Below are 22,778 nucleotides of genomic sequence, written 5' to 3'. Positions count from 1 at the left end.
ATCTACAAAACTATGTTGTCACTATAGAGAAATAAACTCAATGAGAGTAAGATACCTTATTTAATTAAAGAATTAGGAACAAAATTATACACAGTTATTTTAAATACTTGAGACTTTGAATAACATTTCAGTCAGTCATATTCCATAAACTTATTTCTGATTATGTCATCTTAGGTCCTGAGCTGCAAATCTTCACTTTGTTCTAGTTTATGAAATAACATTAAGCTGCGTAATCTTGACTCCCGTTCTCCATCTTTCCATAAAATAATGAGGTGATCAGCAGAGCACGTTACCAAGCCATGTTCACTGAAGTACAAGAATGTCTGCAATGAAAACCATACCAAATAATGTACTCAGCTATCAGACTTTGCAACACATTCAAAACATATTATTTAAGGCAACACATGCTTCCAAAATGGTATGCTCAAGATGATATTAAACCAAGTTCTCCAAGAATAATTTTCATGGACATCAGAGTAAACTGATCAAAAGGCAAGGCTTAAATTAGAGTAACAAGAAGTGCTAGGCCAACTCTACACGCCACAAATAGATCTTTAAAAAAATAAGGACAGATTCAAAAGATGACCACAGTCCAGGATCCAAGGAACAAGCGATCCTGGTGTGTTCAAAGGAACAGGAAACTATTCTAAACCAAAACAGCCTGCACGTACAAGGAGTGATTTTTATGACATGAATCCAAAGTGGGCATGTAAAGCTTACTGCATGGGTCTTCAAATCTAATATATTCAATCCATCATATGTGAATGACAAATATGTCCTTACTAATTTTGTTATATATCATGAACAATATTATATTTTAATCAGGAATGTTACCAGAACTATAAACACCACACTTCTTAATAAAAATACATTTTATTATTACATTCATGTATTTTTTATTAGTTCAGTTTGTATGGACTTTTTGTTTCTGTATGGTAAACCCAACATTTACTGATAAAGTAAGCTAGTAAAGAACAGTAACTGGTAATTGTGCTGTAAGCCTAGCGATATGATAGGTGAGAATTCTGTGTAAGCGAATGTGTAGCAATGTTCTATGGAACTCCAAACGTCAGCTAACTGGCAGATGATACTAGGTCAGATCCAGAGCTGTGAGGAGTGAAAGTCAGTAAACTGGATTGCCTCGAGGTAAAAGAAAGGGGATTTTGCCTATTCCTTATCTCCCTTCACTTTCCCATTGTCTCTAAAAATCTCTTCAGGAGGGTTGGGGTCCAAAACAATATGTGAAGTGGCAGTATGGGCTATAGATGGAGAAAAACTAATTTAAAAAGCACTACGCCACTTCCATCCTTGTTTATGCCACCAACAGAGAGAGCTGTTCATGGAGGAGAAGCTCACTGTGATTAAAGTGAAAATTTGTCCCATGTTACTGCAGGGAAAACTGAAAAATTAAGTTCTATTGTGTGAGAATCAAACAAGTGCCTATTTTGTTGCAAGGCTGCTGTTGTTTTGATAAGTCTCTCAAAACAGATACAAGTATGGTTGCACACCTAACTACATATCTTTGACACACATTTTTTCCTGTACCAATCTAAGAATGTTACATATGAAATGGCCCTAGGACAATCAGAAGGTTCAAGTACAAAGCACTTAGGCCAAGAAAGTACTTTTCTTTCCTGACTTTTCATGTCCTACCAGAACTACTCCTAGGCTGAGTCTTTAATTAGCACAGAATACTGTAGTCATATTCCTGAATGCATGGTAAAGCATGGCAAAGCTTTGTTCCTCATACTTTTTCCATTCCTACAGTTCTAAATGACAGCTGTTTTTAAAGAGAAGTGTCTCCCATAATTACAAGCGCAATGATATCAAAAATTTGCTACTGCCAGTTCCAACACACCTGCACAGCTGAAGAGTGCCCAATCAAATCCCCAGTAAGATCCAAGGAGAATTCAGTTGTACTCTCTGGTGCTTTTTTAGCTGTGTGATTGGCTTGCTTGCTTGTTCTTCCAAATCCCCAAATACTGAAAAAACCTAGAAAGTGAAGACTAAATTAAAAACTGTCCAAGGAGTTGTGTGTCAGTCTTTTATATTCTTGAAGATCTTGTCTGGCATTCAAAGTTGTTCAGAGATTCATGCATTAGCACCAAAACCTTAAAACTGGTTTGGTAGGGAATAGGTAGCCAGTGCAAATTCTACACCTTTCAGTTGCCTGCTGCAAAGGCCTCCCTACAACAGTCAAGCTCCCAAAATATTTTCTAAACAAAAAAGGATACTTTTATCAGAGCAGCTCAATAGTCATAAACATGCAAGGTTACATAGAAACAGCAACTGCATACAAGTAAGGTTATTTGATCTGGCGAGAATATAATAAGTGCATTTTGCTTTTTCTGTAATTTGATTAAAAATCAACTATTATCTTCTGTTCAAATTGAAATGACTCTCTTGCTTTCTGGTCAACTTTAAAACATATGAATAATATGTTCATAAGAAAAGAAGTGTTATGCAGGGAAATATAGACAGGGCAACTATGGCAATATCTGACTTCTCCCCTCAGTTCTCAGGCAACAAACTGTCATTTGATGGATACAGACCTGATGGAACAGGCTCCGCTGTAAGCTGCTGTTTTTCTCTTAATTCCCAAATGCGAACACTGCCATCTTCTGAACAGGAGATTAATTGCCTGTTCGAAGCAAATCAGGTATATATTACTAGAACATTGTATAGAAGCATATCTATACAACTGCTCAAAATCAAGGTTCCATACAATACTCAGGTGTGGTTTTAGCAGAAGACCCCTCTGAGCTCTAGCTTCATGTAAGACAACACAAACAACCGGGGTGTCATAGCAGGCACTACAAAATGATTTGCCTGTTCTGGATGGGTTTACAATTCCTCTGTAGGATGTCTAGGAGTTTACTTACTTACTTACTAAAAGTTTTTCCATCCCATCCCCTACAAACGTCTCAGGATGGCTTACAATAAATGACTCCACTTTGCTATTGGAGTCACACATGCTTGCAGTGCCTTAGGATATCTTTCACCAGCTTAAGTATGAGAGCCAATTTATCCGCTTCTCTCCAACACCACTGCAGTCATACTCCGACAACTTTATATATTGACCACTGTATATGCTGTCTTGAAAGATGGTTCAGAAGCTATAACTACTGCACAGTTCTGTGGCTCACTCCTTGAGAGGGGTAGGATGAGATGCAAGGGAGTTATTAATCCTATTTGGCCCAACTGCACAAGCTGACTATATGCATCTAAACCCAGTTCACAGTAATACCAGTTATCTTAATCTGCATGACCTACCACCAGACAGTTCAAATATGCCTCATTCCATATCATTATCCTCTTTATTTCTTTGATTGGTGTGGCTCTATGACCTGCCTTTCACAGAACTGAGATCTGTAACAGCAGGGTGGCACTTTCGCTGAATAGCAACCATGCTTTCAAATGTGTGTCTGTACACTTCTCTCTTGGCACTTCAATGGCTAGTCAAAGCCTGGCATTTTCAGGAAAGTTTAGTATCTTGATAGTCATACAAATATAGATGGGCAGAATGAATGAGTATTTTGGGAAGGCTAAAGGTATCTTTGATTCATGTCAGTCCCATTAATTTTACTTCTGACTAAATTAGGTCCAAACAACTGCAATTTAAAATAAAGGACAAAATGCAGTCATATCAGATACTGATTTTCTTAAAGCAGAAGGGTGGATATTAAATGTTGATGAACATGTTCCTTCACAAACATTCAAAGAGAGAGCTTCAGCAATTGAATGGTATAGCAATGAAGAAGCAGAAGCGAAAACAGAATAATCTTTGTACATTATGCCCAGTAAATACAACAGGTTAGATCCAGACTAGGCCTGAATCTCACCAGTGAGCCTGTTTGCACACAATGGCTGGGTTCAGACAGTACAACAAGCCATGGTGGCTTTTTGCCATTCTTGATTTGTCATATTGCCTGAACCCAGTCATGATAGCTCACCATGCTACTTTTGGTCTTTAGAAGCCACAATAAGAAACAACGGTTTGTTCTATGGTTTCCCTGTACCACCATGTTGTCTAAACTCAGGATCATGATTTCCACAGTTCAGATATACAGCTCCTACTGAGTCCTCTGCAAAGAGTGGCAACTACAGGAGCTATTCTAGTCATCCATCCTCTATGTGTGGGCCGATAAGGAAAAGGCAGATGACAGAGGCAGGAAGTGATGCACTTTGGGTTTGGATTTCAGGCACAGTGGTTGATGTGATACATGTCAACAGTAGGAGAACTGAGCATGGAGAATGGAAACAGTAATAACATAGAAACAACCTGATCTGCCAGGCAGATCATGGTAAAAAACTATGATAATCACAAAAGATTGTTTGTTGTGCAGTGTGAATGCAGCCAATGACACCCATTGTGCGAGCAGTTATGTGGCTTCAGTGCACCCACCTCTTCCTCTTTCACCCAACAATCTATGATTGGCTTGTTCATAGCTTGTGAAGTGTGGCCTGCAAACTCAGACCCCTGGATTGTTTATGAGCTGAACAATCCAGCAGTTAACTCAACAACAATGGGTTATTTAGAGGTTGTCCAGGTTTGCACCCCATATTCCCTAGAAAGCAACCAGTTATGGGATGTGTAATACAAGTGGAAAAGGAAATACACTGCAGGCAGTGTACCTGCTCATCCCCACTCATGGCAACCCATTGGTTTTTTAACTAATGGGTTGTCATTACATACGAAACAGGTCATTGTACTTACTGAGCATAATCAGTTTCTTTTTATTACCTATCCACCAAAATCACTCTAGTGCATTTTAAAAGAAACTATCTCCATTCAAAAAGGGGAATTCAAGTTACAGACCCTATTATGCTTTCAACAGCGCTAAATATTACAGGACCTCTGAGTGGATGCAGTGTTTTGTAAGAAAGGATGAGGGAATTGATAAAAATTAAGTATGATCACATTCATCTTTCTGTTGCTTATATATTTATTTATATTTATATCCTGCCTTTTTTCCTTTCAAGGAACTCATTCTCAAGAAGAGAAACTAATTTTCTTCTTCCCTCAGTGTTATCCTCACAATGATAATTGTGTGAATAGGTTAGGCTGTGAGTCTGTGACTGGTCCAAAGTCATCCAGTTGGTTCCATGACTGAGTGTGGAGTAGAATCTAGATCTCCTGTGTCCTAGTCCCACACTTTTAATCACTACACCACACTGGCTCTCTGGATTGCACTTTTAGTCCGTTAAACATTTATGTAACTTGTACCTGTTTGGAACTTTTGTAATCTGTAGGACAGTGGAGTCATGAGCAATCTTCTGGAAGGCAATCACACGTTTCGTCTTAAGGTTATACACGTATATGCCCTTTCCAACAGCAGCAAACACACACTGGAAAGAAAAATTAATAAAACCTTTAACAAAGAAGACTGGATTTCCAGGAAGTCTGTGACATCAGGTGGCTTCACATGACAATTCACAGTGCAGCACAAGCCACACAGTGTGGGTTCTCTGGCTGAGGTCCCATGATCTATGTAGCCTGAAGGGCCTGATCACTCCTCATCTTGGAAGCTAAGCAGGGTCCGGCCTGGTTGGAATCTGGATGGGGGACTTCAACGTTGTGAACCACCCAGAGAGCTTCGGCTATGGGTGGTATAGAAATATAATTAATAATAATAATAATAATAATAATAATAATAATCTACCTAACAGGAAATCAGGCATACTGTGGTCCCTTGCACACCTCATCCCTACTTGGTTTTCCTGCAGAAATCCCAGGAAGCCCTGTGGAAGCACTAAGGATCAAAGCCACCTGGAGCCATCCTCCCCCTGAACTGCTACTGCAAGCCAGAAGGGCGGAGAGCAGTGGAAAAGGGGCGCTGAGATTGCTGCTGAAACAGCAGTAGGCCTGAAAGGCACATGAGTTGCAGGCCATCATTCCCAAAACTCTACCACCAAGGGTCCCTTCTACATCCCTCCCCGTTTTTCCCTAGCATTTGTAACATGGGCCACACACAGAATTCCCAGGCAGTGTCCCATCTAGGTAAGACCAGAGCCAAGCCTGCTTATTTTCTGTAAGACAGCTTATTCTCAGACTGTGCTCTAGAACCAAAGTATTGGCACTCAGACAACTCTGAATTCACTGGAGTGATTTATATTGAAGAAGTAACATACGCCTGAATTTGAAATTATCGGTAAATCTAATTACCATGCATTTTGGACGATGGGAAACAAAAAGAATACTGCAGTACTTGTCAAATTTTAATTAATGATAGCAAGAAACAAAAACTGTGGAATCTTACTCAAGAATTACATCCTATCCCAAAGAAAGTGTCTCCCTCATTAGTACTAATTTGGGAACCAATTACTTAACATGAATGCATTACTTCTGTGAAGAATACAACATTCTTTGCAGCCGTTCTATGATCCTCATCCTATTCTGTTCAATACCTAGCATAACAAATTCTGAATGACAATTCATTTCAATTCTGAAGGATAATGCATTTCAGTTAGGACTGAAACTCTGCAATCATTTAACAGGCCTTTCACATAAGAGTATGTTTACATTGGTTTGTGCCTGCAGGGACTACCTGAATTTTCCAACCCAAAGACAAGTTTTGCAATTGATTTTTTTTTCTTTTTTGCTTATGACTTCACATCTTGTAGGATGTGAATTATCTGATGTAAAACAAATTTTACATTAAATAAGCATTTACTAACCAAAGACACAGAGGAAAATGTAGTTTATACATCTTAGTTTTTAGAGTTCAAATTTTTACCTCATCATCAGAAGTTAGATGTTGAACTGATACTTCATTCTGACTGTGTGATAATTTTATTTCTTGTTGTGGGTCCATATGCAGAGATGCCTCCCAACTGCGTTCATATGCTTGCATTGTCCAGTCCAGTGAATCCCAGACTGCCAGTTCACCAACATGGGAGCCAGTTGCAAAAGTCAAATCTAGGTGTCATAAATAACAACTAAGTTCAAGGAGGTTCCAAAGTCAATAAAAATACAAGAAGTCAAGGTACATCTGACTGTATACAAAAAATTCAATGCTAAATTCTTTTGTGGAAATCTAATTAAAATGAATGGGAATTTTATAGTTCCTTTTCTTTTCAATGGGACATGTACAGGAGATTTTCTCAATGAAGTGTGCTAAAGAGTGTTAGCTTTAGTGCAGCTTTACCCAACCTGGTGGCCTTCAGAGGCATTTAGACCACAACTCCCAGAATTCCCATTCAGCAAGGCTATTGAGCGGGAATTCTGGGTGTTGCAGTCCATACATGTCTGGAAGGCACAAGGTTGAGGAAGATTGCTTTAGTGAGTCTAAAGTATAGTACTGTGATTTTAAAATAAAGAGTAGTGTTTCAGAAGGACTGGGGAAACCACATTTCATTTGGCTTCATTAAGTTACCAGAAGGGATAAGAAGAACCCATGCAAAATCAGATCAAAGCTTAACTGGTTTAGGACCAGTGAGATCCAAATTACAATTCTTACTCAGCCATGAACATCACTGAGTGACTTTCAGTCAGTCACCACTTCTCAGCATAAGCTACTTCAAATGTTTCTTATTTGGAGAAACATGAACTTCACACAGAACTTCTTGGAGGAAAGGTATTATAAACATACAATATCAGTCACAAATACCAATTGTAAAAGCAAGGAAGGAAGACATTTCATCTAAAGAACTCACTGTACAAGGCTAGATACATGTTTAATTGAAGTCAGAAAGTTTGACTTATGCATCACTGCTGTTATTGTAAAGATATGAAAGCACATGGTTTCATTCTATGATATTTTAAATGCAGGCACATATATTTGAGGAGAAGCCAAGAGTTTTTAAAACTAAAAATCAACTTTATTGCTTTTAAAACAAAACAAAAACCATTTGGGAGCAATAGAAGAAAAACTGCAGCATCAATACACCTCCAAATTACAAAGGATGAAATTGACAACTGTCTTACCACTGACATTAACCAATGACACAATATTATCTTGATGGTCAAGAAGACGTTTCACTTCAAAGATATCCCATTCAGTTCCATTTCTGGAAGTTTTCAGTCTAAAAATTACTGAGCACAAAAAGGTGAACAAAATTTGTAAAAACATATCTTTACATTCAGAATAATAGTACATAAAATGCATCATGTAACAAAAGTTTCAGTGGAGCCTCACTTCCTAATACAAGCACTCCTGTTCAGGATTCTAGTCAGCTAGCCATGTCCACTTCCAGGATAGTCCATTCCATCACTTCTCCCACCAGTATTCTATTTTCACCCTTTCCTACTGACATTCAGCATCTTGTTGCTATCAAGAATCCTTACTGGGCCATACTGAGGGGAGGTAGCATTGCCTCTTTATGTTTTTGTTGGTTTAAAAAAGTATCCTTTGGCTTTCTTTGGCACCCAACACCTAAATGTACTATTAGAGGGAATGACTTATCTACAAGCAAAGAATACTACCGTTCTGGCATCTCTGACAGTGCTGATCACCAGTGCTGAATATACCAATGGTATATTCTTTTGCAAAATTTAGTATTTCTAAACAGGATGAGTTATGGCATGAAAAATTAAGAAACAAGTGTTTAGAGACCTAAAAGATAAACTATTGGCATGATAAAATACAGTTATATCTTGACATTGAAATATCTGCATTTTAACAGCAATTACTTCAAGGACTGTTTCTTTCTAGCTATATGTCATATCCTGCTTTGGAACTCGCTGTTTAAAAAAGACAGCAAGCAAAACCTGCTTGGGAAAGATCTTATAGATTTTTGGATCACACCCCATGGCTATAAGTAGATGCAAGCATGTTTTGCATCATTCTAAAATGTATGAAATGCAGTTAACATCAACAGATATTAATACAATTCAAGTATCTTCATTATTAAAGCAATACTTACTCAGTTCTTTACCAACTGCTGCTGCCACACAGTTTTTTGGCAATTCAATCATGGCACTGATATCTTTAAGGCAAAAATATTGTTGGATGTTTTATTACAAGTAAATACTTAACACACAGCTCACCTGCTATTAATCTGTACAAATACGAAGCACAAACTACCTCTGAAGAGGACTAATAAAAGCATCTCAGATATTAATTTTCAGTCTTACCTCTTGCTAATACAATTTTGTAAGGCAAGTAGTAGAACATTAAGCTACACAAAGTTTCTTTTTATTCTGATAAATCCTAAATACCTTGTTCTGCTTACAGGACATCAATACAACTGTTTGTTATCTTTGTAAACCCACAGTCTGTCTTACAGAGGGCAAAAATCTTTTTAACTTCTTTTGTAAATTAGAAAACCAAACTTGTTTCAGCACATTCCAAAACTATCTTAAGATAAATCTAAAAGAGCAACATGTTTCTTTATTATATTTCAAGTAAGCATCTGCTGTATTGCATTTATCTTACTGGGATGGATGGAATCTTATATTTAACATTCATCATTCTCCTAAAACACAAAGTATACCTGGAAGGGTCTAATTTCATTTCTAAAGACATATATAGTCATTTGGTGATTTATATAAACTGACCCAGTTCAGTTAACATACCGTTACTGAAGTTTGACACACTTTAAAATTCATAGGACACAGGGGGGCTCCAAGTACTCTTAATTCAAAAATGATTACATTGACATTTTAAAAATAGAGGTCAGCTTTAATATATGTTATCTTTAGAATTAAAGAGACTTTGCCAAGTTGATTTTATATCATTATATAGATCCATTTAACTTACACTTTAACTGCTATAATGAGCCATTGAAATGTTTTACCTGCATCAATAAGATGACTTGTTTTACACAAGAGATCTAATTTTCTGTTCCAAACACACAAATCACTCCCTCCAGACAGCCATACATCCAGTCTTTGAAGAACTGTCAAACACTGTAGAACCAAATTAGATAATCAGATGTATGTTCCATAACAAAGTTCTTTAGGGATTTTTTCAATAAAATTATCAGGTTTACTTAGTAAGACTTCAGTTACTATGAAATACAGCTTGGAATACTATCTGCCAGAAACATTTATACTTAACATAGAGGACATTATTCCCTTATAAAGACAAAAAGAAGATTGATTAATAGAGGTACTTGCTTGAGCACCTTTTTGGCACGCTCTCACTGAAGAAGGTATAAAGCAAATGCAAGACCAGTCCTTTTAAGACCACACTTTTCAAAGCCATTTAGAGTAAAATCCTATGCATGTTTAGATGGAAAACAGTCCTATAACTCCAGCTCCTCAGTCAACTTTGCTGGCTAGGGAATATTGGGTGTTGCAGGGCATTTCTGTCTAAACATACATACGATTTACAATCTTAAAGAACTACTTTTGTCAACTTAAGGCAATATGTAAGGTCCTGTCCTGTCCTTTCCTTTCCTTTCCTTTGTTTAAAAGTAAGAGAGAAGACCTTTGTTAGTGTATGTTCAAACATGAAGCTTTATTTCTTGAGCTCTAAAATTAACCTCATGATTCACAGAAGCACTTTTTCACATTAGTCATGATACTTCAACAATGCCCTGTGACATGAAATAAGAGCATAGAAATGCTCAAGGACTACTACTGAGGTTGCCTTTTATAGCCTCTCAGTGGAGGAAGCTATATTAAGAGAAAGCTTACTTTTAGTCATAATGTGTTTAAATAAGCAGCACAGTTGGGAGCCATCTTGGACTCAATGGTGACCACATCCATAATCTTACAGATATAATTCAGAGATCACTGAAGTTGCCATTGTGGAGGCTTATGGACTTCCAAAATAGGATTAAGCCATATGTATTGGTTAGGAATTCTTCTTGTAAGAAAACAAAGTGATCAAATGCAGCCAAGTGTAACATGCAAGTCAGTCTTTTCAGGGAAAAGCACAAAATAATATGTGGGCAATTTAGCTGCCCAAAGCAGCAATAGGCTGTTTAAGAACTTCACCTATGAGTATCTTACACTGCACACAAAAAAGTCAGCAGAGTTGCAAGAGCCTGGGCAGACCTGCTGATCAAAACCAAAGGTCACTTTCATTTTTACTTACTTTCACAGTGGAATGAAAGCAGGATACTTTGTGGACTTGTCTACCATTTTCACAGTCCCATACCTGTTTTCTTTTATTAAGGAACTGAAGATAACAAGACAGTTAACATGTAGATAGAAATGGAAGGACACAACTAGGTGTTTGGGGCTATTTCTAACACCCAGAGCCAGACTTCAACTTGTACAGACTCACAACAAATGGGAGAGAGTCATCTGCCTCCCTCCAAACTAGGGGGAGTGGCATCTTATGCATCAGGGAGGCAAATGCACAAGAACCCATGATTTGGGTTCTGGCTGTGCCTGTAATCTAGAGGAACACATGGTTTACTCCCTCCAAGTTTTTTGCACATGCTATTAATGAGCTCTTCAACCCTAAAGGAAATAAACCCTGACTGCTCTTTAGAAGAACAGATCCTGAAGCTGAAGCTCAAATATTTTGGCTGCCTAATGAGAAATAAGGACTCGTTGGAAAAGACCCTCATGCTGGGGACGACTGAAGGCAAAAGCAGAAGAGGACGGCAGAGGTTGAGGTGGCTGGATGGAGTCACTGGGGAGGTAGGTGTGGGCTTGAGTGGACCCCGGGGGATGGTGGAGGACAGGAGAACCTGGAGGAATGTTGTCCATGGGGTCAAAAGAGCGAAGAGTCAGACACACCTTTGTGACTGAACAACACAAATGAGCTCTGCACACAGAATCTTGTTTCCACATGTCAATTGCATCTTGCCAGATTTGGGTCTATGAAATGAAGCACTGGCATTTTTGTCTGGCACGCACTGCTTTGTCCTGGAAATCATGACTGCTCATCTGCTCCAGCAGCAGCTTATTCCATGCAACATGACATGTGCCCATTCTGCATTTCTCCTGCATGATTGCCTTTCAGTTAATGGATACAATAACAGTCCTATCAGCACCTGCTGTCAAAATCAGGTGACATTTTTCTTCACAAGTATCCAAGAGAGGAAAAGTTGCAAGAGCTGTGATTTTGTGTGTGTGTGCTTGTAGTTCAAATAGTTTCTCTCCAGTCTGAAAAACAAAATCAAAGACATTATACTAAAAGTTCTAAATAAAATAATGTGAAGGGCAAACTCAGTATTATATTAATGTGTGATTTAAATAATTAAGAGTGCAAATCACAGGGCCCTCTGATTCAGATGTACATAAACCTCCAAATTCAGAGGCTAGCATACATACATCCAGTACACTGAGTGAGGCACAACACTGATTTTCACTGCCGTGGCTTGCACCATGTATTTTACCTAGATGGTTTATTCTGTTCATCTAGATAAAGCAATGGTGAGAGTGAAGGAAGCTGGAGCACCAATAAGTTTGTTTGTTTGTTTATTTATTTATTTATTTATTTATTTATTTAAAACATTTTTAATAAACAAGTTCCAAATAATCCAATACTCTCCTTAATAACATTAAACTAGAGCATAAGAAACTGCCTTATACTGAGTCAAACCATTGGTTCATCAAGCTCAGCACTGTCTATCCTGATTGGTAGCAGCTCTTCAAGGTTCTAGGTAGGGTCTTTCCAAGAACTACCTGGAGATACAGAGGATTGAAACTGGGACTTTCTACATGACAATCATGTGCTCCACCACTTAATCTGCCTGTGATCCTCAGTTCCTGCACAGTTGTGTATTACAACAGAAGCAAAAAGGATGTATGTACTTAAGAATTCTGTTTTTAAGAAGCTAAGAAGCCTCTCAGCCCTAATGGGACAATCACAAATGCAGATAATTAATAATGATAAAATGAATACAGTACAACTGTAGCTATGTAAGTGCTTTGCTAACACACAAGCAAAGTTCCTACCCAAGAATGCAGAATTCTGTGAGCTGTATCTAGAAATAAGAAAACTGAGCAAATATTTCTGTTAGGCATGGGAAGGAGCACACACTACTTGAACCCCATTGAAAATTCTGCACAAATCTGTCCTATCACCACCCACCATCTGCTTTTCTTTCCAGCTATGTTTATGAGTTTATAAAGTAAAAACACTTTAAAAACTAGAAGTTGAGGATCCTAGGGTGCTGAATTCTATGCTTAAATACATTTTAATTTAGTAAAATTACAGAACACATCCAGCCCTGACCATGTCATCCATGAAGACCTAGCAGAATACTCAGTTGTAAAATATGCCAGCAAGAACAAAGTTACACATTCATTACAGCTAAGGACCAACAGCCAGTGAGAGGTTTCACTCTGTGACATGAAGGAAGATTATTTTGGCAAACAGAAACAACAACCTGGCTTCACATACTAGCCACAGAAGGAGCAGCTGCATGGAGCTTTCGCCATCATTCTTTGTCAGAGGGAAACCTACAAGAACTCTGTAACCAAGAACAAATGATGGAGTTTGTTTTTTCCCTTCTCTTTCTCATTTGATTTCATGTTGTTTTTCATCTTTCAGACTGTAAGCCTGAGGGAAGTGGCTTATTATTGTAAGCTGCTCTGAGAGCCTTTGATAGCTGAAGAGCAGGGTATAAATGCTTTAAAGGCAAGCATCTCAACTGATGTTAAAACACTGTTTCAAAACAAACAGTGCAAACATGCAATTTTGGACATTGTGTATAATTAAATAGTTTCTATGTTAGTGAGCTTTTCCAGGAACATGTAGAAACATTTCCAGGAACATGCCATATGTTAGTAAACATGGAGGACACAATTCACAAGCACTGCAAGCTTCTAAACATTTTACCATTATAATGATTTTAAGCTTTTTACCCAGGGAACTGCTAAGCCAGCAAAGAAATGTACTAAATAGTATGCCAGCAGTGTCACAAAACATGCCACTGTATTATTATTTTAGGAATATTTTTCTAGTTTCACAGGCAGATATGCCAGAATATTGATACTATCTATGCTACATTTGTCCTGAACTTTTTAAAAACACGCTTATACCTGACTGATGTTTAATATGATCTACAAAATGCAGTCTTTCAAGTACTGTTTTACAGATCTTTATATTATCCTTTATGATATACTTATCTATACTTAGGTAAGTCATCTAGAAATGGCTCCAATTTAAACTTCATTTGCTTAATCACAGCTGTATGCAACGTATTTCTAAACAGAAACAAACCTGAGCATTCCACAAACATACAATTCCATCATCACCAGCAGATGCAAACCTGATAAACAACAAATCATAAATTAGATATACATATTTGAAGGTAATACCACAACCATTTAGAACCCAAAACAAAAGAGTCATCAGTAATCACTCTTTAAATCAGATAACTGACAAATGCAAGACAAAAGGGATGAAACACTGACTTCAGTAGAAATCAGTCTTTTAAAATAATGTCTGAATCATCAAAAATTATTACTTTGCATATATAAAAATACAAGGCTAGCATGAGTAAGATTCCCTCAGTTATTGAAACAAAGGGGGGAAAGCAATCCTCTGAACTAAAATCATAACCTCAGTAAAACCCTCTTACAAACTGAATTCAAATGTGAAACTTTATATTCCATTAACAACAGCAGGTCGTGTGTCTCACTCTAAGGTTCCTTTTAACTTTTTTGGGAAAATGTATTTATAACTCAATATACACAATGTACTAAATTTGCTTAAAAATAATCAGAAATATGGAGCCTAGGAGTTCCTGTGAAGAGCCACCAATCCTACAAATGGATTCTTTTCACCAAACTGGTGTTTCATGGGTCACCTGATTCTTTTCCAGTCGTGATCACCATCCTCTATAACCTTGTCTGTTTCCTGGAGGAGCAAGAAATGGTCAAACGAGCAACAGAGAAAGCTATTCTTAAAGTGTGTTATGAATTCAGTCTAGTTTAATGTGTCAAATGCTAGAGTATTACTTGCAATTTTATCTCATTCCATTTTTTGGAAGACTCTTGCTGAGGCTTAGCCTTCTTTAGTGATCTTGCAATCAATATGACCCTCTCTTCATGTTCAAAAACACAAAAGAAAAGAAGTGAAAAGCAGCTGTCTGTTAGGTTGATACAGGATTTATTTAGTATCTTCAGAAACCAATCTGAGAAAATTTTCCACTCACTGGTTTTAGCTGAGCCACCGAGAAAACAAGAAAATCCTTCTGCAAAATTCTCAATAAGATGATATTATCTAAAGAGCTGAAGCGTGAAACTTGGCTTACAACAGTTGACAAAAAATGCAATGAAAGAACTATGAAAACTGAATAAAACCATTTCAGAAACCAAGTAACAATGCTAATGTTATTTAGAAAGAGTCAAAGAAGGTGGTGCCTGGTTTAACAGTGCTCTTAATGAATGTACATGGCAAACATAAAAAATGGAATATCCAGCTGAATAAAATTGTTCAAGGAATGTGCAATATTTAATTGCTTGTAAGTGAATACATTTTTATTCATGTTCTCATATATACAGATATGTATGTATGTAGGAAGAGAAAGAGAGGAAGGGAGCAATCTGACTGTAAAACACAGAGTATTTTGATTTTGTTTTTTTCCATGTTTTTAATCAAAAATCGAGTATCCTAATTACATTAAGGAAGTTGGATCTATGCCCAATCTATTTGTCCATATTCACAGATGCTCCTGTTCAGGAATCAAGAATAAACCTGTGCATAAAATCCTCATTCCAGGTCTCAGGAAGGCAAAACTATGGATGCATCTGATAAGAAAGTAACTGCTTCCAAAGGGACATGACTGATGAAAAAGAACGAGAGCCCTGGCTTGTTTACACATTTTCAAGCTTGTCTATGATTGCTGAAAATCAAGCAAAGGAAACTTCTGTGAGCAAGAGCTTTGATCATGAAAACTGCCCCCATCCAATGTTTGGCTGTCCTTCCCTCTCCCTAAGGGTCTGCTAATGCTCAGATAAGGGTTTTGAAGGGCTTGGGGAGACAGCTGCGGGAGGAAGAAATAGCAGTGCCACTTCTACCCATCCCATTCTGCTGGCATATCCCAAGCTGATTGGACTGATCCAAGCCGAAGGACAAAGAGCAACGTCTAAGAATTTGTATGGTAGGGATTTATATGGACTGAGAGGAATTTGCAGATCACTGGTGATTAATCAGAAGCATAAAAACTGGCTCAGTACTGTACTGGAAGGAAAATACAGTGATATGATTCCAGAAATAAGTAAGATTTAGCTTTTAAATTGCCAGCATTCTGGCACTGAAAGAAATCTGCAACAAGCACAGGTTAATTAGTTTTAGTTAAAGGCTTGGACGGATGCGCCACCCAACCCACATTTGAGATCTAAGCTACCTGTCATATTTTCTTCAAATCTGGCAAAGAAAAAACATTCATTTTTATAGGTCCACTGAAATCTCTACAGTGAAAAGGGAGGGATTATAAAACTAACATCTTACCTGTAATCATCTATCGCCACTAGAAATCGTACTATATCATGATGACCTTTCAGCACAAGGAGCTCAGTGTAGGGATTTTGTGTTTGTTCTTCACCAATGGTCTGCACAGATTTCTAAAATACATACATCAGAAAAATAAAACTGTAAATCACCAATTGTATATAATTAATAGATTTTTCTCATTATTTATTACTACTGGTGCTCTCCTAGTATATAGGAATGTATAACTCCTATAACTGTATAACTCAAACTGTACACAGAAAAAGAATGTTTGAGTTCATGATTTAAGAAAACTATGCTAAACTGGATAGCTATGGCTAGAGCTGACAGAAGTTCTTCAAGCTGGCACCTGGTCCTTGCAGATTTCAACACCCATGCCAAGGTAGGTTTATTTAGATTAGCCCAGGTCTTCATGGTTGACATAACAACCGAGGGCCTATCTCAAATGATATCAGACCAACACATATGACAAGTCATACTTTGGATCCAGTGATACAGCCCTCAGAAATTTGCTCTGACAAATTTGTAATGCCTTTTGTGGGTAAAATCACTCATATTTGCACTGTCAGATGTCATAGACAATGCAGGGTCAATACTGAGGTACCCAGTACACTGGCTTGCCAAGTTTTTTTAAATTTATTGTTTTATTTATTTATTTCCATTTCTATGCCATCCCATAACCTGAAGTTGTAATAGATAACTTTCACATTGCTTAATCATAAGATGTGTTCGCTGGATTCTTCCTTGTGAAGACCACACACACAAAAAAAGGATGGGTTTGAACACATGGACTTTGGAGGCAGAAGATTCCACCCTTAGAGAAGGTGTATCCCTTTTGTCCTTAAAGAAGCAGTAGTGTGATCTGATCCTCCTTGAAGAAAATGGGTTCCACTATAAACTATCTCACAGACCAGGGAAGGGACTGTGTTCTAGAAGGCCCCTACCTCCTAAGCCACTCCTTCCTCAGACCCCTCCTTCCCAGAAAAACTCATTGGGCCAGTACCCCTGCACTTGGAGAAAGTTGCATTATCTTCTTCAAACTGGAACTTTATTTGGAATTCTGCCACAGAGCAGTTAGGAACTCTGCATGGTCACAGCCAATGGCTTCTATTGCAACCAAGGCCCCATTAAGGGAGCAGATATTATTCAGTTTAGGGGTGGGTCTAACAACCTAAAGCACTACTTAAGGCTTGTTAGTGGAGCAATGGACAACATACGATTAAGCTTGTTTAGCTTTTCGCCCCTCCCCTCCATATGAGGCTATGTACTTCTTTGTTCTACCCATCTTGGACCTAATATTGGATATATTTGATTTCACTTCTGAAACTTCCCTCTTTAGAGCTCTCTGTGGCACTTCATCTACTACTACTCACTTCATCTGCCTATCCAAATCCTCACCCTGAATTTGTTTGTTCATGCTTCTGGAATTTCTGTTCTTGCAACCCCTCCTGGAGGTCCAACTGGCCTAAGCCTTTCTTCAGCAAAGATCTGCTACCCAAAATAAGAAAATAATTTTACATTCTTGGGATTTGAAGAACTACAATCTGGCTTCCAACTTTCTCTTCTAGAAAAGCTGCTAGAGTACATGTTAATTTCTCAGCTACAAATAGTTTTGAAGGAAACTAATTATCTAGATCTATTCTACTGCAGGTTCCAAACTGGATGTGAGACTAACAACCTTACATGCCTGGATGATAATAATGCAATCTTCCAATATCAAATGCATTTGAGTGATCCTATGGTGGCCTTAGATATCAGTGGCTTTGGAAATCTACCACCCCAATTGTGTGGCCTGGACATTAAATACATAATACTCTCTATCTACCTACCTACCTATCTATTTAGAGCATTTGTATGCCATCCCATCGCATAGCCTTGGGACGGCTTACATAAATAAAACAAAACATAATACAGATAAAATCCAGATCCACCCTGGCTGCATATTAAAACCTATAAACTGATATTAAAAGTTATTAAAATATCATTGAAATAAAAAGGTCTTAGCCTGGCACCGAAAAACAAGTAACGATGGTGCCAGGTGGACCTCTCTGGGGAGCGCATTCCATAGGTGGGGCACCACTGCAGAGAAAGCCCTCCTCCGGGTACTTAGCCTCCTAATGTCTTTCACGGACAGTTCCCGGAGGAAGGCCTCTGCTGCTGATCTCAGGGGATGGGAGGTCAAATATGGAAGGAGGCATTCCTTTAGGTATCCTGGTCCCAAGCCGTTAAGGGCTTTATAAGTAATAACTAGCACCTTGAATTGAGCCCAGTCTTCGATGGGAAGCCAGTGAAGCTGGTAGAGGACTGGGGTTATATGAGAGTAATGCCCAGTCCCCGTCAGCAACCTGGCTGCTCTATTTTGCACCATCTGAAGTATCTGGACTGTCTTCAAGGGCAGCCCCACATACAGCGCGTTACAGAAATCCAACTGGGAAGTAACCAATGTATGTGTCACTGTCGCTAGGCAATCGTCCTCCAGGTAGGGACGCAGCTGATGGATTAACCGAAGCTGAAAGAAAGCGCTCCTTGCCACCGCTGTCACCTGAGCTTCCAGGGACAGCTCCAGGTCGAGGAGCACTCCCAAGCTGTGGACCCTGTCCTTTAGAGGGAGTGCCACCCCATTCAGGGCAAGGTCCAAGTCACCTACCCAGGAGCTTGAACAACCCACCAAGAGGACCTCCGTCTTGTCTGGATTGAGCTTCAGTTTATTGGCCCTCATCCAGCCCATTACTTTGGCCAGGCACCAGTTCAGTACAGCCACTGCCTCACCTGGATCAGTTGAAAAAGAGGTAGAGCTGGGTGTCATCAGCATACTGATGATTCTGCAGCCCAAACCTCCTGATGACCTCTCCCAGCGGTTTCATGTAGATGTTGAATAGCAAGGGGGACAAAATGGACACCTGTGGTACTCCATGACATAGCTGCCATGGCACAGAGCCAAAGTCCCCCAGCACCACCTTCTGGAATCAGCTGTCAAGGTAGGAGCGGAACCACTGCCAAGCCACTGCCAGTCCCGTTAGCCTATCGAGACGGATACCATGGTCGATGGTATCGAAAGCCGCTGAGAGGTCCAGGAGGACCAATAGGGATGCACTCCCCCTGTCTCTCTCCCTGCACAGGTCATCATACAGGGCGACCAAGCAGATTCAGTACCATACCCAGGACTGAAGCCGGACTGAAATGGGTCCAGATAATCAGTTTCATCCAAGAGTGCTTGGAGTTGTCCTGCCACCACCCGTTCCAACACCTTGCCCAAAAACGGGATGTTGGCCACCAGTCTATAATTGGCAGCCATCTCTGGATCCAGGGACACCTTCTTTAGGACCGGCCTGACTACTGCCTCCTTTAGAGGAGCAGGCACCCGGCCATCCCTCAGAGAGGTGTTAATGACCTCTAGGATCCAGGCACCAATCCCGTGTTTGGCCTTGGCCAGTAGCCACGACGGGCAAGGGTCAAGTAAACAGGTGGTGGGACATACTTGTCCAAGCACCTTGTCCACATCATCAGGCCACAATAACTGAAATTCATTCAATAATATCTGACCAAACGAAGTCATTGGCAGACGAAGTCATTGGTAATACTAGAGTAATTCTAGACTTTCCTAGATGTACAATTCCAGAAATTAGTATTGGGTAATTTCTGTTCTGCCCCATGGCCTTGGCTAATAGTTAACTGGAGGCTCCATCATATTTCTGATATTCTAACACATGAATCTGCTGGAAGAAGCAATCTCGAGATTTAAGCTTTGATCTCACCAATATAATAATGGCATGCAGTTATTGGTTTTTGAAAGACTACAGAACTCTTGAACAGTATCTAAGTTTAGTTCTCAGATGGATGTCAGAGAAGCAGCAGAAACTTAATCCTAGAAAATTAGAGGGTCTGTTGACTGCAAAGCTGGATAGTGGCATAAAGCTGGTTCTTGTTGGAGCTGTATTACGCTTAATGACCAAGTATGCAGTTAGGCAGTGCTCATTACTATACAGGAAGGCATAGATGGGATCAACAGCCAAGAGTCATTGATGTTGCAAGCCCTGTCTTGTGTGTCGTTTGTAGCTTTAACCAGAGCGGTTAGACCTGGCTATAGTTACCCATGCTCTTGTTACCACCAAATATAGCACTGCAATGCATCTTATGTGGGACTGCCTCTGAATGTGATCTAAAAGATACTGCCAGAGTGAGATGTGGCCACTTGGATGCTGATGAGAGCTAGAATAACTCTAACCTTGCATTAATTATACTGGCAACAATACTATTTCTGAGCCCAATTCGAAGTGTAGGACTCAGGTTTTTAAGAAGTTTACAGGATATGTGAAGAACCACCTTCACTATTACAATTTCCATAACCTGAGAGCAAAGGACCCTTTTCACTCTTAAGGCTACATTTGTTATATGCTGTCAAGTTGTCTCCAACTTATGGCAACCATATGAATGAAAGCCCTCTAAAATGTCCTATCCATGATGGGCATGCTCAGCTCTTCTAAATTCAAGGCTGCAGCTTCCTTTATGCACTCAATCCATTTCATATTTAGCTACATAAACTTGTGGGTAAACTTGGTGGGCAGAGCCAAAGCCAGGTTTATGCATATGCATGTGTACACTCCAAACATAATTTTTGTACACAAAGCTGAAACCACCTCCCCAACAGCACCCTCAGTCCTGCCACAGCCCTTCAACCTCAAGGAATACAACAGTCTTCCTTCCTTCCCTCTATGATAAAAGAAGCCTTCGAATGTTCTCTAACACAGTGGCAATCATCCTAAGCACTTCCTGTTGCTAAGACAAGTGGCAGGGAACATGAAGAGCTTGGTGCTGGCATGTTCCCACCTCAGGAATCTGTAAGTGATTCTGTTTGTTTGCCAACTATGCCCTTCAAATGGTGCAGGAAGGGGTTTGGGCTTGCAGAGAAGGCTGTGGCTGCAGATAGGGCATGAACTGTTGGGAGTACTGGTGGGCTAGATGTAAATGCCTGGCAAGCCACAAGTTCACCATCCCTACCATATGCTAAGATCTGGGGGTCCTTCTCAAGTGCCTACCATCAAGTTGTGCAAAGTGGCCATGTGCCAAAGATAAAGTATTCTCATTGGTGGCCCTCAGTTGTTGTAGTTCCTGTCCATTAGAACAACATCTTGCCCCTTCTACTGTGGTAGTTAGGCAGACTTTGAAACACTCCTCTCCAAGAGTGCCTTTGATTAATATCATGGTTTGAGTTGGCAGAGCAGCATCACAAAGCAATTCTGAACATCTGTCTTCATGTAACCACCTTTAAATTACACCATGTCACTCACTTCTGCGTGTATGCAATTTTGGGAATGCATAGCTCTAAAAATTCTTCAAACACATAGTACTGAAAACCAGTTTAACTAGCATGCGCTAACTGCTCTGTTTGCATGTGATGTATGAGCAATGTGCTTAGAAGTGTTACATGAGTACTGAAAATGGGTATGTGTGTGCAAGAGTTAAGCAAAGACAGACACAGTAAAGCACAATTTCACAAGTCTCACCTTGAATAATGTACATTTCACACAAAATAATACAAAGAATGTCTAGAAATTCTGATGTCCCTGCAACACAGTGCTTGTGTTACAGGATCTAAGGCCCAATTTTTTTTCTTTTACATAGACGTGTTTCTCCCCCTACCATTTTCCTGCTATACCTTCTTCCTGCCACCCTCCTTAAAAAAAAGCCATTTTTCAGAGGTGCCTGTGGTCTGGTATACATCTCAGTTCTGCTTCTCAACCTAAGAATCACTAGAGAAGGAGGAACAGGAACTCAAGATGAAAAACAAGTGACTTTTACTGGACTTTTACGATTCGAGTGACAGGCCCTCGCTGAAAAGGTCAAGTAAGACCAAGCAGCGTCGTCAAATGATTTTACGTCCTGCTCGGCCACTTACTAATATAAATACCGTTACGGACATCGCAAAGATCTTCGAATAAGACATAGCCCACCAGCACATAATACCTGCTACCCGGTTTCTGACGTCGCCTTAGCGACGCTTTCTCCACCAAACATAATTAAAACGTGTATTTAAAAGAAAAACTGCTGGGAAGTAGGGGTCCTCTCCCTCTGTCGTGACTGCTGCTGCTCCAGTGTACTCCCTCTGTTAAAGCGGCAGTACGCTGGGAGACTCGCGAACCACGCCGCCGCCATCAACAAGAACAACAACCGCTGCAGGAGCAGCAGCGGCGCCACATTGCCCCACCAGGCATTAACAACCGGCTTTTACCTCAGCCAATCCCTGCGGCTCGCGCCCCCCTCCTATCAGCCACCGCAGCATCGCGAGAGGCGGAGTCCAAATGGCCGCGCGCCCCGGGGTGGAAGCTGTCGCGCGCTATCCCTCGGCGCAGTCGGTCACCTGACCGTTGAGACGTCAGGTTGGATTGGGCGCGTTTGAAGGGATCAGCACGGGCCCACCCGAGGGGTGGGCTGCGGAAAAGCCCTCCCGCGACGAATCGAAGGCCGCGCCTT

At 39.8% G+C, this 22,778-nt stretch overlaps 1 protein-coding gene across 2 annotated transcripts; it reads right to left on the bottom strand.

The window, feature by feature from the left end:
• Window positions 1-41: 41 nt before the first annotated feature.
• On the bottom strand, window positions 42-22,709 carry WDR41 (WD repeat domain 41). Of its 2 annotated transcripts, XM_044446412.1 has the most exons (13): window positions 22,537-22,709; window positions 16,308-16,420; window positions 14,073-14,121; window positions 11,876-12,007; window positions 10,986-11,048; window positions 9,739-9,850; window positions 8,866-8,928; window positions 7,928-8,035; window positions 6,738-6,919; window positions 5,228-5,349; window positions 2,553-2,641; window positions 1,859-1,992; window positions 42-323 (listed from the first exon to the last, which is right to left on the bottom strand). In XM_044446412.1, exons 1-13 carry the CDS (start codon window positions 22,585-22,587, stop codon window positions 171-173), a joined length of 1,371 nt encoding a protein of 456 aa, XP_044302347.1. In that variant the 5' UTR covers window positions 22,588-22,709; the 3' UTR covers window positions 42-170. The 2 variants fall into 2 exon arrangements, with proteins under 2 accessions (XP_044302347.1, XP_044302348.1); XM_044446413.1 differs by lacking the exons at window positions 14,073-14,121; window positions 16,308-16,420; window positions 22,537-22,709 and having other exon boundaries at window positions 10,986-11,069; window positions 11,639-11,978.
• Between the last annotated feature and the right edge of the window lie 69 nt (window positions 22,710-22,778).

The sequence above is a fragment of the Varanus komodoensis genome, unplaced genomic scaffold (genome assembly GCF_004798865.1).
Source record: "Varanus komodoensis strain SLA01 unplaced genomic scaffold, ASM479886v1 scaffold5, whole genome shotgun sequence".
Lineage (NCBI taxonomy): Eukaryota > Metazoa > Chordata > Lepidosauria > Squamata > Varanidae > Varanus > Varanus komodoensis.
Note: the sequence above shows the minus strand (reverse complement) of the source record. Positions and strands in the feature narration are given on the sequence as shown.

Excerpts from the sequence above, each read along its gene's own strand:
- WDR41 (XM_044446412.1), bottom strand. The coding sequence starts at position 22,587 with ATGCTGCGGTGGCTGATAGGAGGGGGGCGCGAGCCGCAGGGATTGGCT. Across the intron at positions 11,049-11,875 it reads GTGCTGATAGGACTGTTATT|GTATGGGACTGTGAAAATGG; the intron begins GTATCCATTAAC and ends AAAAGAAAACAG. Across the intron at positions 9,851-10,985 it reads GCTTTCATTCCACTGTGAAA|TGTTTGACAGTTCTTCAAAG; the intron begins GTAAGTAAAAAT and ends TTGGTTCTACAG.